The 13,551-nt window shown below is 37.9% G+C and overlaps 2 protein-coding genes across 2 annotated transcripts in view; both read left to right on the forward strand.

The window, feature by feature from the left end:
• The window catches only part of LOC144656473 (uncharacterized), a 228,987-nt gene that overhangs the window by 108,292 nt on the left and 107,144 nt on the right, over positions 1–13,551 (forward strand). The window lies entirely within an intron of this gene.
• On the forward strand, positions 1,404–12,276 carry LOC144657087 (cellular tumor antigen p53-like). The gene is made up of 16 exons (XM_078517380.1): positions 1,404–1,589; positions 1,721–1,755; positions 3,548–3,621; positions 4,439–4,581; positions 4,871–4,919; positions 5,034–5,063; positions 6,164–6,233; positions 6,330–6,437; positions 6,795–6,908; positions 7,502–7,613; positions 8,481–8,605; positions 9,501–9,601; positions 10,353–10,432; positions 10,618–10,675; positions 11,308–11,345; positions 11,966–12,276. Exons 1-16 carry the CDS (start codon positions 1,474–1,476, stop codon positions 12,156–12,158), a joined length of 1,446 nt encoding a protein of 481 aa, XP_078373506.1. The 5' UTR covers positions 1,404–1,473; the 3' UTR covers positions 12,159–12,276.

Consider the following 13,551-nt stretch of genomic DNA (forward strand, 5'->3'; position numbering starts at 1 on the left):
TGAAAAAAAATTCAGTCTTTCGCATGGTGGCGCAGCAAAATTTTTAATAAATAAGCTCTCGGTTAAATAAACACTTGAGGTACGATGCTAACGTAATAGGATTGTTGCGGCATCGTATGTATAAAAAAATCCCGGGGCCCCGGGAAAAGGAAACATTCCATTGTAGCAAATGTGCACGCAGGTCATCTCATATTCTTCGGTAACTAATTACGGACGATAAACTACACGCTTTTTTCAACCTTGCTGGATAGAAAGAATTGTAAAGGTACTCAAATAGCTCTAGGCGAAATATTCTTTTGTCTCCCCCCGTTTTTCTTTTCAGTTTTCACAATCTTTGAAAGGCGTGATGTCTGTGCATACTAATAAGTTTGTTGAGTGTTTAATTTCAATACAAACAACATTAATTTGATCATGAATTCCTTTGGAGACAAGAATTCAAAAAACAGCGCATTGCAAATCATCTACTTTGCGATTCATTTATTTTAAGACTACGAATTGAGAAATGTGCTGTGATTTTCAATAAAGCGATCGCAAAGATATCGACTTTACACGGTGCTTATTCCCAATTAGTTCCTGTTTGAAAGAGTAAACAAAAAAGCTTGTTAACTGCAGTTGAACAGAGGTGAACTAATCTGCTGTTTGTCTTAACGTATTCGCGTGTCCTAATTCGTTAACTGGAAAAGGTGTTATCTGTAGAGTTTCATAAAAGCAACTCGAAAATGTTGCTCAATTAAAACTATGCTGTCATTTGCATAGATAAGGCCTTTGTCGCCCTGCACAATAACCCAAATAAAACTTTCCGTTGTCAAGTTTCTACGCCATTGCAAACGTCATCTATTCAACTTTGCTTCAAAGAAAATTTCAAAAGTTGGACTCAAGTGTCGTTTGTTTTATGATGAACCCATTGAAATGTCACCTCCTTTTTGTTCCAGCTAAAGCAAACATGTCATCTTGTTCTGAAAACGGCATTGTAACATTTCTATTGTTCACGGAAACAAGCTCAAAAATGCATTTTACTCGCGAAGTGGAACTGATTTCGAAGAACAAAATGGCTAAGGGTTTCTATAGTATGCTATTTATTTTACTCAAGTAAAAGGCTATTAAAAACATCCGTTATTGAAAACAAGACTCCTATATATGTTCTGCTCTTTTGAACTGATTAAAATCTTCAGCGGAGACGACAAAAGAAATTAAACACAGACAAAGTTTAAAAACAATTTTTTGCCGCCAGCGTTATTTTGTGATTTTCGTGTTAGCTTTTTGAATGGCAGATGTCAGCGAAAAATTACAATGCAACACAAAAAGCTTTTCAATTAAACCTCTTTTTCGTGGACATTTCAGAGACCGGAAACCATAACAACACAATCGCGCCATTGGTTAAAGTGACCCGGAAGTTCTCGGTGTTTGAATGAAAACTGGGACCGCTGCAGAATCCATGCCAATGCACAGAACTTCAAGCTCGCAACCGCAAACATGGGTGACACTTATTTTGCCGAGAAAATCGACGCAGAAATGAAGACTTTTCCCTGGAACTATCCAGAACAGTATATATTATCTGATTTTATCCCAAGTCCTTGCAATTTTCCTGTGTAAGTATTTCGCAATTTCTATCGCCCTTGCCCTTGATTAAGACTTGTCCTAGGAGCTCAGCTCGGTCATTTTGGAATGATTTTTCATCAAGACACTTGCTAATGCTATTTTTGGTTTTCTTGTTACATAGGGAGTTCGATGGTCCGTTGAAAATCGAAGGCGCAGGTAAGATATCGCAGAATTTGTTTCAAAAGTGTCGCAACTTACTTAATTCGTCGATCAATTACTTCTATTTGATTTTCAGGGTTGTGGCAGCACAAAATGTTTATAGAATTCCTACGCAACCCGTCAGGCAAAAATGAACACTGTTAGTTGAAACCTCAGTTTGATTCTATACACCACACAACAATTTGTAACCAGAAATATTTGTGTGCAGCGCTAGCTTTTATTTTAAAAGTCTTAAACCGTCTGAGTAGTTTGTACAGATTAGACTTTAGACAGTTTGGAAGTTTATCAAGACGAACTTTGGAAGCGTGTTTGCTTAAAGTTTAACGTAAACTTCAAAATATTTTAAAAGACACCGTATATTTTTTCCTCGTACAATATGGCTTTTTATCACCGCGGTACACTTGAAAGGCAGGGATATTTACAGAGATATTTACTTAAACAGGGAAGTAAGTTTTGAAAGGAAGCAGTAACACTTGTGATATTTATTCATATCTCATGACAAATCGCTTTGTGCGTGGAATATATTTGTGCGTTGGAATTTTTAAGAACAATTATATTAATAACAGACGCGAACATGGCCAGTGAGACAGAACGAAATGAAACAGTATATATAATAGCAATCAAAGACAATTTGTCTTTGTCTGATAACAAGGGTTTGGTTTAAGCAGGTGGCTGAAAAACACAACAGACCGTGATAAGAAACGCTTTAGATTGAAGTATAAATTCTTTTAGCTGGTTATCGCATATTTCTTTTGAAGCACGTTCTGAGAAATTGGTGTTTCATCAAAAGAATATTCTCGAGTTGATGAATTTTGATATTCTCATCAACTACCTGTTTGACATTGTCAGTATTGATATCTACTGGAGAGAATTAAGATTTTGATCACTACCAGAAAGTTAAACTGACTGAGTTAAACACAAACTGGGCTGAACTTTATTTTATCTTTACCCATTGATTTGGAGGCCTCAAAATTGGAAGAATTTAAACACTCGAATATATTTTTTTTTACATTAGTAGTATAGAGTAGGGGATACTAGAAAACTATTTATTGCGATGGTTAAATTTTGCGCGTTTGGAAATTGTGTATTGTCTAAGTATTTTAATTTCGCGATTTCGCAAAGATTTCGCTGAGGCAAAACCACCCGATTTCTGCGCTTGGAAAAAAATAACATTCAAAGATGCTACGGCACTTGAAGAAGGCAGAAAGTGATGGAAATGGAAACTTTTGATATCGAGGAGACGAAAGGAAAGAAGTGTAATTAAATTGAAAAATATTACAATGCAAGAACCGTTTCTTCTTCAAAATTTGTTATTTCGAATTTTGTGACACAAGTGATGAGCATATGCTCGTTTCATGCGCCAAAAGTAAAGCATTCTTCATTTTTCTTGCTCAACGTAATGGGTTAAATTTTACGAGCAGAAGTTACTGCGAAAAATTAATTATCGCGAATTGCCGAACAGTCAAACAATTAGTTGCCGCAATACAAAGCGTCTAGAGAGAGTGCAAACCTTCAAGACATGCTTTTTGGCGTCAGTGATAACAAGTTAGTTGCTTTGTCTGATTGCGGTAGCATTTACGAGAAATTCAAGTATATTTTACTTCTACTGGTTAGCATGTTTGAAGCCGTAATTTTCAACGCGTAAAATAAGGTCAGCCACGAATTTCTTGGATGAAGACTGCCCGGTTGCGATTAGTTTGAATTCTTACATATAAAATAATTTCATTAAGTTGCTTTTCAGTGGATATTTTAACTTAACACGCTGACTTAACTTTTGTTTCAATTTTAGAAACGTTGGAGCCTGAAGAGCAACAGCAACAGCAACATGAACAAGAACAGCTAGTTCAGTACTCACCAGATCCGGTCAGTAACCGAGTTGGTTTTGATTTGTTTCTCAGCCGAGACACATTCCAGTTTACTTCAGAAATGAGGTCCTAAAATCATAAACGCATGCACAAATCCTCCCGGCCCAATAAATAAATCAGAGCCCGACCTGTAGTTTTAGCTGTTATTAAAAACAATAAAACTTCTTCCGACTATAAAGCCGCTTTTCTAGTTTATGTATTGCAAAAAATATTTTCAGGGACTTCTGGTTTTCATCTGATGATTTAAGAACTTGTTTTGGGCTTCACATCTTTATTTTGAGAGAGTTTGTACTCTTTTATAAGTGCACTTAAAAGCAGATAATTACAGAAAAATACTCTTATTCGCTATAAAATTACTGAAAAAATCCTTTTCAATCGCTAAAGTTGAGTACTGTTTTAGCAATCTGGAGTAACAGTGAAACGAAACAATGATAAAATGATTTAATATCTTAGATTTACAATCAGAAAAAAGCGATTTTTTAAGACTAAGAAACTCCGTTAAATCCTTAGTTCAATAATGCAAAAAGCTTAAAATTTGTAAAATGAATAAAAGCGCTTAAATGAAAAACAAAATAACCTGAAATTTACGGTTTACTTTTCACACACAAACGCCCCTCGATATTCGTCAATTGAGCAACAGAGCAAAATTTTCAGATTTTCAGTTTTAAGTTATTTTGCTGGCATTAAGTTCGATTCCTTGTTCCATTTGATCAAAATTATGCAGCGAGGAGTAAAAATAAGCATTTATGAATCCACAAGGTAACGTTAAAAAAGAAACACTACTGACAAAGGCCACTTTTGTGTTTGTCTTTCAGCCTGAAAATTTGATGGTTAACGTTCCCACAGATGAAGCTGAAGATTTCCCAGAATTCGTTGAGCCTCTCACGCCACTCAGCCCCAGGTTTCCTCCTCACGCGCTCATGAATTTATCGCCTCCACATGTGACGTCACCAAGCACGTGAGTAATGTCAATTCTTCACTCTGGATAATTTGCTTTTAAAACTTGTTCGCATTAAATTTCGGAAAAGTAGTATCAAATATTACTCTGTTAAGTTAGGTAGTTAGTTAGTTAGTTAGACTAGTTAGTTAATTAGTTAGTTAGTTGTTTGTTTGTTTGGGATGTCAATTTTTTTTTAAAAAAAGAGCTAAGACAACCTTTTCTTTATTTATCATTATCATTTAGTTCGGTTTTATTCTCTCGGCTGAGAAATTAAGTTGATTTTTGTACTATTTTTCTTTGCTTTTAGAAACGAATTTCGCGGGGATTACAATTTCAGGATGATTCTTGAAACGCAGGTAATTTTCTCTAATCGGCGGTTTTCACCTTCTTATCTTCTTCAGTTTTATTTACGTTATATTAATGGTATGTTAAAAACCTTCTAATAAAGTAATTTTGACATTTGTTTACAGCCCAAGAAAGTTGCCAACCCAGACTGGATTGTAAGTATTGTGAATCTTACACTTCTATCAAGGAAAATGAACTTTGATTGGCGCAATGTTAACGAAGACTTTTGACCAACCACATTGTGAATTAAGTGTCAAGTGAATTAAAAAAAGGTTACTGAATTGCGAGGCGTCAGGTTTTACAAATTTTCAGTGGCTTTTTTTCAATTAACAGGTACAGTGCACAGGTGGATCCAGGGGAGGGGTTGAGGGGGTTGCAACCCCCCCCCCCCCTGCGCAGCATTTTTTAATTTCTTTGAAACTTCATAAAAATAATAGAATAAAATTGTTTTATTTGTAGTTGTTTCACCTCCACCAATTGCCGGACTGATTGTCAAGTTAGGAAAAGATAATGTAAAATTTGCGAGTGTTAAATAAGAGCAATACTCTCTAAAGAGCACTTCTCAGATCTCACTTTTAATGGCTATGCATTTACTCTGAGAGATTCAAGGTAGACAAGATATGCGAGGGCTTTGTAACAGCTCATACAAGAAGACTCGTTCATGCTTCATTGTTCAATATACGAGACGAGGCATGAAGAAAAACGACAAATAACTATTGTTGTTACTTCTGTCCCTTTTAATCATGCATAAAAAATATTAAGGTATACACCCCCCCCCCTTTCAGGAATTCCTGGTTCCGCCCCTGCAGTGTAATCCCGATTTTTCGTACCCTCGATTTCGTGAACCTCCCGAAATCTCGATCCAAAAGTCGTTTCCGGCCCTTTGATTTGTTTCACTGGAAAAATAATTTTATCCCTGATTTCTCGAGCCAATTTTCGTTTCCCTTGGAGGCTTGAGAAATCAAGAATCCACTGAACAATTTTGGCCTTAAAAATGTCATTCAACTCCTCAAACCCTCACGCAATCAAGTCTGTATACAAAAAACGTTCGTTTTTACTTGTGCTTGATATTTTACTTGTGAAGTGTTGTCATCAGCTGAACCAGAAAAGACAATCTTAATGCTCTCATAGCCTGCGTTGCAAACCAACTTAACCCTGGTGTACCAGGGTTTAGTTCGTCTGCAACGCAGGCTATGCTCTCAGTGCGGCATAATAAGATTACACAAGGTTTACACTTATACGAAGTCTTTTTCAGTACTCAGTCAGCCAGAAGAAACTGTACATCAAATCAAAGACACCTTGTCCTGTCAGATTTTTAACTACAGGTGAGTGTTATCGAAATGACAAGCCTTATCAATGTATTCTAAGTGATTTTAATATTCTTCATCTATTTATATTGATTGGTATTGTTTGGTTTTCAGGTCCCCCTCCTTCTGGAGCGTTCATTCGCGCCATGCCAGTGTTTAGACAGCCTGAGCATGCTAAGGATGTGGTACGCTGCTGTAGAAATCACACCGCAGAACATTCAGGTAAGGAAGAGCGAGACTCCATCTCCCTCAACCGTGCCATGAGGGGGGGGAGGGGTGGCTGAGTAGACCAAAGTTTATTCCGCTGTGAAAAAAGGAAAAAGGACTAGAGAATGTATAAACGAAAACAACACGAACGATTGTTGCGCCAGAGCAGTTCTGCATTTAGGCAGTTGGAGGCTGTCTCTATTCCTAGTAAGAAAGCTGTGAATCTGTGACCTCATAGTCAGAACAAGATGTCAAGAACAAAAATGAGAGACGAATGAAATGGATTACTTACTTTATAGCGGCGAAATGTCAGTGGTCACGCCCCCCCCTCATGTTTTTTTAAAATGTTTGTCGAATCGTATTTGTTCCCAGGCTCTCCAGCTACAGCGCACTTTCTCCGCTGTGATAATCAAGAAGCTGAGTACGAGACATGTCCTCAAACCACAAGGCACTCTGTCAGGATACCGCTTCGTGGACCAGCTTCAGGTGAGCCTTGCTGTTTTTTCTAAATCAAAAAAGATATTTAATTTCAAATGACTGTCGTAAGACAAGCAATTTTTTTACACCCAGCCAATTAAAAAATTAGGTAACGCATTGAGCCAGTCAAAGTTCGAAACAATGATGCAACTGACGTCAAGCGCGGGAAATAATGCAACTTGCGCCGAGTGCGAGAAATTATAGAATGCAACTAATGACAACGCAGGAAAGAGTGCAACTGGCGTCAAAGGACGAGGAAATTAAAAAATACGACTAAAGCCAAGCAAAGAAAGAATGCAACTGGCGCCGAGCGAAAGAAGACGTGCGAAAGACCGTATGTGAAGTCACAAGGTGTACCTTGCTCTTCCAAAAATCTCTATTCTGTTCAGGGCTGAAAGAACGCATTTGTCGAGTTCCCGCCGCGATTTTTGAAGGTTCTTTTTGTGCAGTAGATCGTAAAAAACAGACCTTTTGGTGAGGGTTGGAGCCTATTCTGAGCCAGTTCTAAAACAATTTTTCGTATGTAAATCATGTTTTGTAATAGAGCTGATCTCTTATATTTTAAGTTAATCCAGTTTGTAATTAGTTTTAATTATATTCAGCTGAAGACGTTGACGAGCTTGGAGTACATGAACTGTTCTACTTCATCTGCAACAACTCCTGTGGTGGCCTGAACAGAAGACCAATACAGATTATTTTTACCCTGGAAGATCTGTAAGTTTCATCTTTGGGCTTTTAATGATCGATCAGGCTTATTATGTTCAAAGTGACTTCCACTAAACTCTGTTGCGATAAAAACCTGTTTACAAAATAAATTAATGAAAAGTACTTTATAATTACTTAATTTCCATTTAACCAAAAAGCGAGGTTACTTAATGACTCCTCCGCCTCACATATATCCTTGAATTGTCTGAATTGGCTCGTGTCTTACCAATTGCAAGAAATGAGAAAACCAACAGAAGCTGCGTTATGTTCAGATCGGCTGCCTATCATATCAGCATTTAAAGTAAAGCTCAGCTTCCATTTTATCAGCCAGTGAGTATGATTTTCCTCTAAACACATGCTAAAAAAGCAGTGAATCGCATTTGAAGGAGTTTCAGCAACCTTTCAGTGTTTTCTTGTGATTACAGAGTTTACGAATACCGCTGCCTGGTTAGCTCAGTTGGTAGAGTGCAGCCTTGTTGTGCGGGAGGTCGAGGGTTCAAACCCCAGACCGGGCCAACACTCAGGGTCTTAAAATAACTGAGGAGAATGTGCTGCATTTGTAATTACATCTACAAATGGTTAGACATTCTAGTCTTCTCGGAAAGGGACGATTATCCGAAGGTCCCGTCTCCTGTTTCTTCAGTCTTAAAGCAGTGGACGTTAAAGAACCCACACACTATTCGCAAAGAGTAGGGCACGAAGCTCCCGGTGTTGTGTTCTAGCCTTTGTGTGTGGTAAATCACAGTATGCGTACAACGCATATACATATGGAAAATGCGCTCGTATATAAATTCATTATCATTACCATTATAATCATTACAGATTAAATAAGATAAAAAATCCTGTTTAAAATATGCATTTTGTTTTCACCTTTAGGTCGGGCAATGTGGTCCTAGGGAGGTGTTACGTCAATGTAAGAGTTTGCGCATGCCCAGGTCGAGACTCTAAACAGGAAATCGAGGCTATCAACCGACCAGGGAAAAAGCGAAAGCCAAAAGCAAGTGAGTTAATACTTCATATTGCTTATTTTCGCGAGGCTATTTTTTTGCAATTTTCGCGGTTGCAAAAAAAAAAAAAGGGATTTTTTTTTAAGAACTGCGAAAAAGGTTATCACAAAAATTAATGATGCGAATGAATGCCTGTGTAGTGTACCAGTGTAACTTTGAACTTTGTAGCAAAAGTGCATTATCTGTTTTAAGTTATGTCCGTATTATTGTAAGATATGGCTTTAAAATTTAAAGCGCCGATATAAGGGATACCTATCGGCAGATGACGGGATCCTGTTATGAATAGAGGATGATTAAAGATGGCGAGGATGGAAATGGATTACCGTATTTATTCGATTAAGCGCCCGACCTGTAGTTAGGAAAAGTTAATAAGCGCCCAGCCTCGAATGAGCGCCCACTACCGCCGCCCTAAAATGAGGGCACAAGAGAAGTATTGAATATTATTGAAATTGAGATTGAAATTGACCAAGTACTACTTAAGAGACTACCTCAAAGACCGAGTTTTCTTAGTATTTTACAGAAACTTTCAATGAACAGTTTAAATTTAGCTTTGGTAAATCTTCACGTTTTGTAATTTTTTATTGTTTTCTTGCAAAATAAGCGTACAACTTGCTAAAAATAGTGAAAATTTAATAAGCACCCAGCCTCGAAAAAGCACCAACCTCGAATAAGCGCCCACTCTCAAGGTCCAAAAATTTAATACTAGTAAGCGCCCAGAGCGCTTAATCAAATAAATACGGTACATTGATAAGGGGAAATCCCTGCAAATCTTGCGTTGAAACAGCTCTTTCATGATATATTAGCTACCCATATTCGCGTGCTGCAAGCAGTATTTCGGATCTGGCTGAGATCCTCGCAGTTAATTCTGAAATAAGTGGTTTTTATTTAGATGAACAAGGTCTGGTTGGTGTTTCTGTGGCAGGTGCAAACGATCTACAGTGTCTTGGACCCAAGATGACCAAGGAAGACAGCACAGTGTACAACCTCAAGGTAGACAACGCCTGACTATATTTGAACTGTGAAAGTTGAAAGAGGGGCCTGAAGCGGTAAATAGGAACTGGGATTTGGGCAAATTTTCGCTGGGAAAATGGTATTTGGGTCACTGGGACTGGGAATCGCAAACAAATAACAACAGAACTGGGAATAGATTTTGGAAAATCGGGAAAACAATGGGCTAGGAAATGGGATTTGGACAAAAGTTGGGCTGGGAAATGAGATTTTAACCCCCCCCCCCCCCCCCTATTCAGGTCCCTCTTGAAAAATTTGTCGTAGCATGAACGAAATGCTACGCACACTAGATTGGTTGAAAACTGTTTATCGTAAATGGCGGAAAACGTAACAAATTATCTGCAGCGTTATCTCATAAAATAAACAAGGAAATGTCTTTCCCCCCGTGTTTTCATAGATTTTATACCGAAACTCTGTACTCGCAAAAGTTCGGGAAAATCGAAACAGTGCGGCTCAACTTCTGAACACTCAAGTCGACCAAAGGACCTTAACACCTACTTCATAGCTTGAATAAGAATATTTTATACTGTTTCCACAGCTTTTGCGTCCCATTGAAACATATATTGGCTCACCTAATCATGTCCAGTAGAGAAAAAAAAACGAAACCGAAATCTGCTTCTTAAAAATTGCGACATGTCACTCGACAGAATTGCACACTTAAAATAAACACAAATGACTGGCTGTTAGGATATTATCGCTTGTCTTACTTAAATCTTTATATTCTCGTTCGTAGATCTGTGGATTCAACAATTATCTCATGCTGAAAAGGATCGCCATTGCACTGGAACTGTTCGCAAACATGGAGAATAAATTGTAAGCCTTGCGCACCGCTTACAACAATATTTTCTTTCGCATTTCCTCTGCTCTTTTTTGAATGATTATTTTTCCATCTAAATAGCTATAAAATGGCCATTCTTTATTAAATTCGACTTTTTTCTTATGTGGAGTAGAAAGGACGAAAACAAGAAAAAATAACGGGTTTATTTTTTTTCTGACAGTACTGCGATGGAGCCTCAGGACTTGGAGATGCCAGACTTTATGGAATACACTCCTGAGGTCTGTAAATTGCTAACTTTTAAAGATGAAAGGAATTAAATTATTTAGTAGCTAGAATTTGTATATTTACTAGGGCAGGGCAGGGTTTAATTCTGTGGAAAGCAAAAACCCTAAATTTGTTTGAGACAAAACTACAAATTTTCGTTCCCTTCTTTAAAATGAGGTAAGCTGTTTTCTGATTTCATCAGAGGCTTGGATCTTAACTGTTTACCCCAGTTTCGAATTCCTCACGTTTTGACGTGAAGTATATGAAATAATTCATATTTGAAATGCGGATAGATGTTAAGTAAAGAAATGATACTCGCAGTGAAATTGCAATTAAAGAAATTGCACAGAAAAAAAATAAAGAAAAAATTCAGGGCTTCAACGGGATTTGAACCCGTGACCTCCGATCCGCGAAACCGGAGCGTGGCATGCTCTGCCAACTGTGCTATGAAGCCACACAATTGTTAATTCTTATTTTCTCGTGAAAGAATAGAATGACGTGAAATGACGTATTTTGTTGGTCTCAACCTTACTCTGGTCATGGAAGGAGTTCTTTCTTTTTTCCTTTTCTTCAGCTACAGCGAAAATCCATCGCAACAATTTTATCTACTCACATCGGCTCAGTTAATCTCTTTTGTTTCAACCAGGATCAAGACACATCCGAGCCTGATTCAACAATAGTCAAGTAAGTTTGACAAGTATCTTTATACATCTTGTCAAAAAAACTGTAGGATGATACTACGTCAAGAATATTGAGGGTAACAGTAAGCAATTACAAGAAAAAGGCTCTCTTTTGGCTTATTTAGCTTAAAAATAAACGTGAGAGCAGTGCTGATGCAGTGGTGAGAGCGCTCGGCTTCCACCAATGTGGCCCGGGTTCGATTCCCGGACCCGGCGTCATATGTGGGTTGAGTTTTGTTGTTGGTTCACGTCCTTGCTCCGAGGGTTTTCTTTGGGTTCTCCGGAGTGGATGAAGAACCACTCTGTGGAAATGCCACCGCAAATTCCCATTTTATTCAAAAATCAGCATTGTAGTCGTTGCTTGTCGAGTAAGCACCCAGAGGAGGAAGCTGCTGGAGTAATGGATATCGCATATTACGAAATTTAATTACTGTCACTGAATTTGCGTTTTATGGGGTCGGGTTTTTAGAACGATTTCCCACCACGAATATTGTGAGTTCCAGTAGTTACCAGAAGTTCTGTCGTTATCTAACATTTAAAAGTAAAGCTAGCTTTTACTTCTGGAAATCCATTTCTAAGGAAAAAAAAAAATGGGAGCCTAATGTGTGAATTTGCTTCTTGCAGGTCGTCTGTGTGTGAGTCGCCTCCGCCGCCAATGATCGTCAACCAGGAATCTTACTTACTTCCGTCCCACACAGAAAACTGGTACCCAGCTGTCCCACAAGACCCTGCGAGCCAAGCCCATCAGCCCCAGCCATACGCCGCTCAAAAGTGCTTCACTTATCGGCGAAAAACGACACTTGTTGTTGAATTTTAAAATCAACTGATAAAAACTACACACTGTAACCTCCCTATGCGACCACTTAAAGATAATTTCCAGCCCATACTGCGCAATCTCCACCTGCAATGTTTATGTGAGTCTTACACGAAGGAATGTTTACGTAATTATTCGATTTAGCGCCCGGGGTTTGGGGGGGGGGGGGGGGGGGGGGCCCAAAAAAAAAAAAAAAAAAAAAAAAAAAAAAAAAAAAAAAAAAAAAAAAGGGGGGGGTTGCAAAAATAAAAATTCCGTGTCAAACTTACCCTATTCTTCATTATTAGCGCCAGATATCCTTGCAAAACAATAATAACGAGTAAGAGAACCTGAAAGCTATTTCAAACCGACGTACATTTCAGCTCATTGGGAATTCTTGAACGAAACGAACCGTAATAACAGACTAAAAGTCTTTATCTGTTCATGTACGCTATTACCGAAGTTTAACGTGTCAACCAATTTTAAGCAAAAACGAAAACAAACCCTAAGTCTGCGCAGTATGGACTGGAAATCAGCTTTAAAATACCAATTGAAAATTTCCTTGTGAAATCACTTTAATCAGAACTTTTTGAAAACGACCGCGCCCACTTTTAGGGGTGTCCGGTTAGCGACCACATGAGGCGCCAATTTGAACAGTAACGAAACGTTCTTATAATAGAACATTTCATTTCAAGGAGTAACTGTTGGTTCTTCGCGACACTGCAGCAAGAATTGTGACCTAAAATTTGCGCTGGACTTACTGAAATCTCTGTAGACCCGTTGTAATCCGACTTCTCGTAAGAGCCGCCTCCGATGCTAGCTAGGGATTTCTATCAGATAACAGAAAAATCTGTAGGAAAAAAACAAGATCAAAAAGTCACATTTTTTAATTAGACAAAGTATAACCAAATTACACTTCTTGCCAATGCAAACCTGCGAAAACATTTAGAAATACATTAAAAAAAAAATTATCAAGGCTTTTCATGCGCTCACTTGTTCTTTAAAATTGCAGTCGTGGATCGATACAATAAGCGGTGGTAAAGTAGCCAATCAGAATACTACTTTTAAATAGAAAGTAGAAAAGAAATAAGCCCAACCTCCCTGGGATTCACAGAGCTTTTGCTTTAAAATATCGATATATTTTTTTAGAAATAAGTCATAAAATAACCTAAACATTTTGCAATCAGCGGTGATACTTCGCTTTCACATAGCACGATATTCTTATAGTTACATTAAAAGAAATGTGTTGCAAACAGCAAAAGGGAATTTTAAAGACTGCGAGTTGGGGACTAGCTCTGAAACAATTAGGTAGTTATTTGGACTCGTGCATCGAGTCCTTATTGCTTGTTTGTGTGTATATATCAATTTATATTACGTACTTTCGTTTCAATCTGTTGTTGTTGTTGTTACAAACGGA

Source organism: Oculina patagonica, chromosome 6 (assembly GCF_052425735.1).
Source record: "Oculina patagonica isolate OP01 chromosome 6, crgOcupat, whole genome shotgun sequence".
NCBI classification, from domain to species: domain Eukaryota; kingdom Metazoa; phylum Cnidaria; class Anthozoa; order Scleractinia; family Oculinidae; genus Oculina; species Oculina patagonica.

Coding starts and splice junctions, on each gene's coding strand:
- LOC144657087 (XM_078517380.1), top strand. CDS start 1,474: ATGGGTGACACTTATTTTGCCGAGAAAATCGACGCAGAAATGAAGACT. Junction 4,582..4,870: donor CATGTGACGTCACCAAGCAC/GTGAGTAATGTC, acceptor CTTTGCTTTTAG/AAACGAATTTCGCGGGGATT. Junction 6,438..6,794: donor TCACACCGCAGAACATTCAG/GTAAGGAAGAGC, acceptor ATTTGTTCCCAG/GCTCTCCAGCTACAGCGCAC.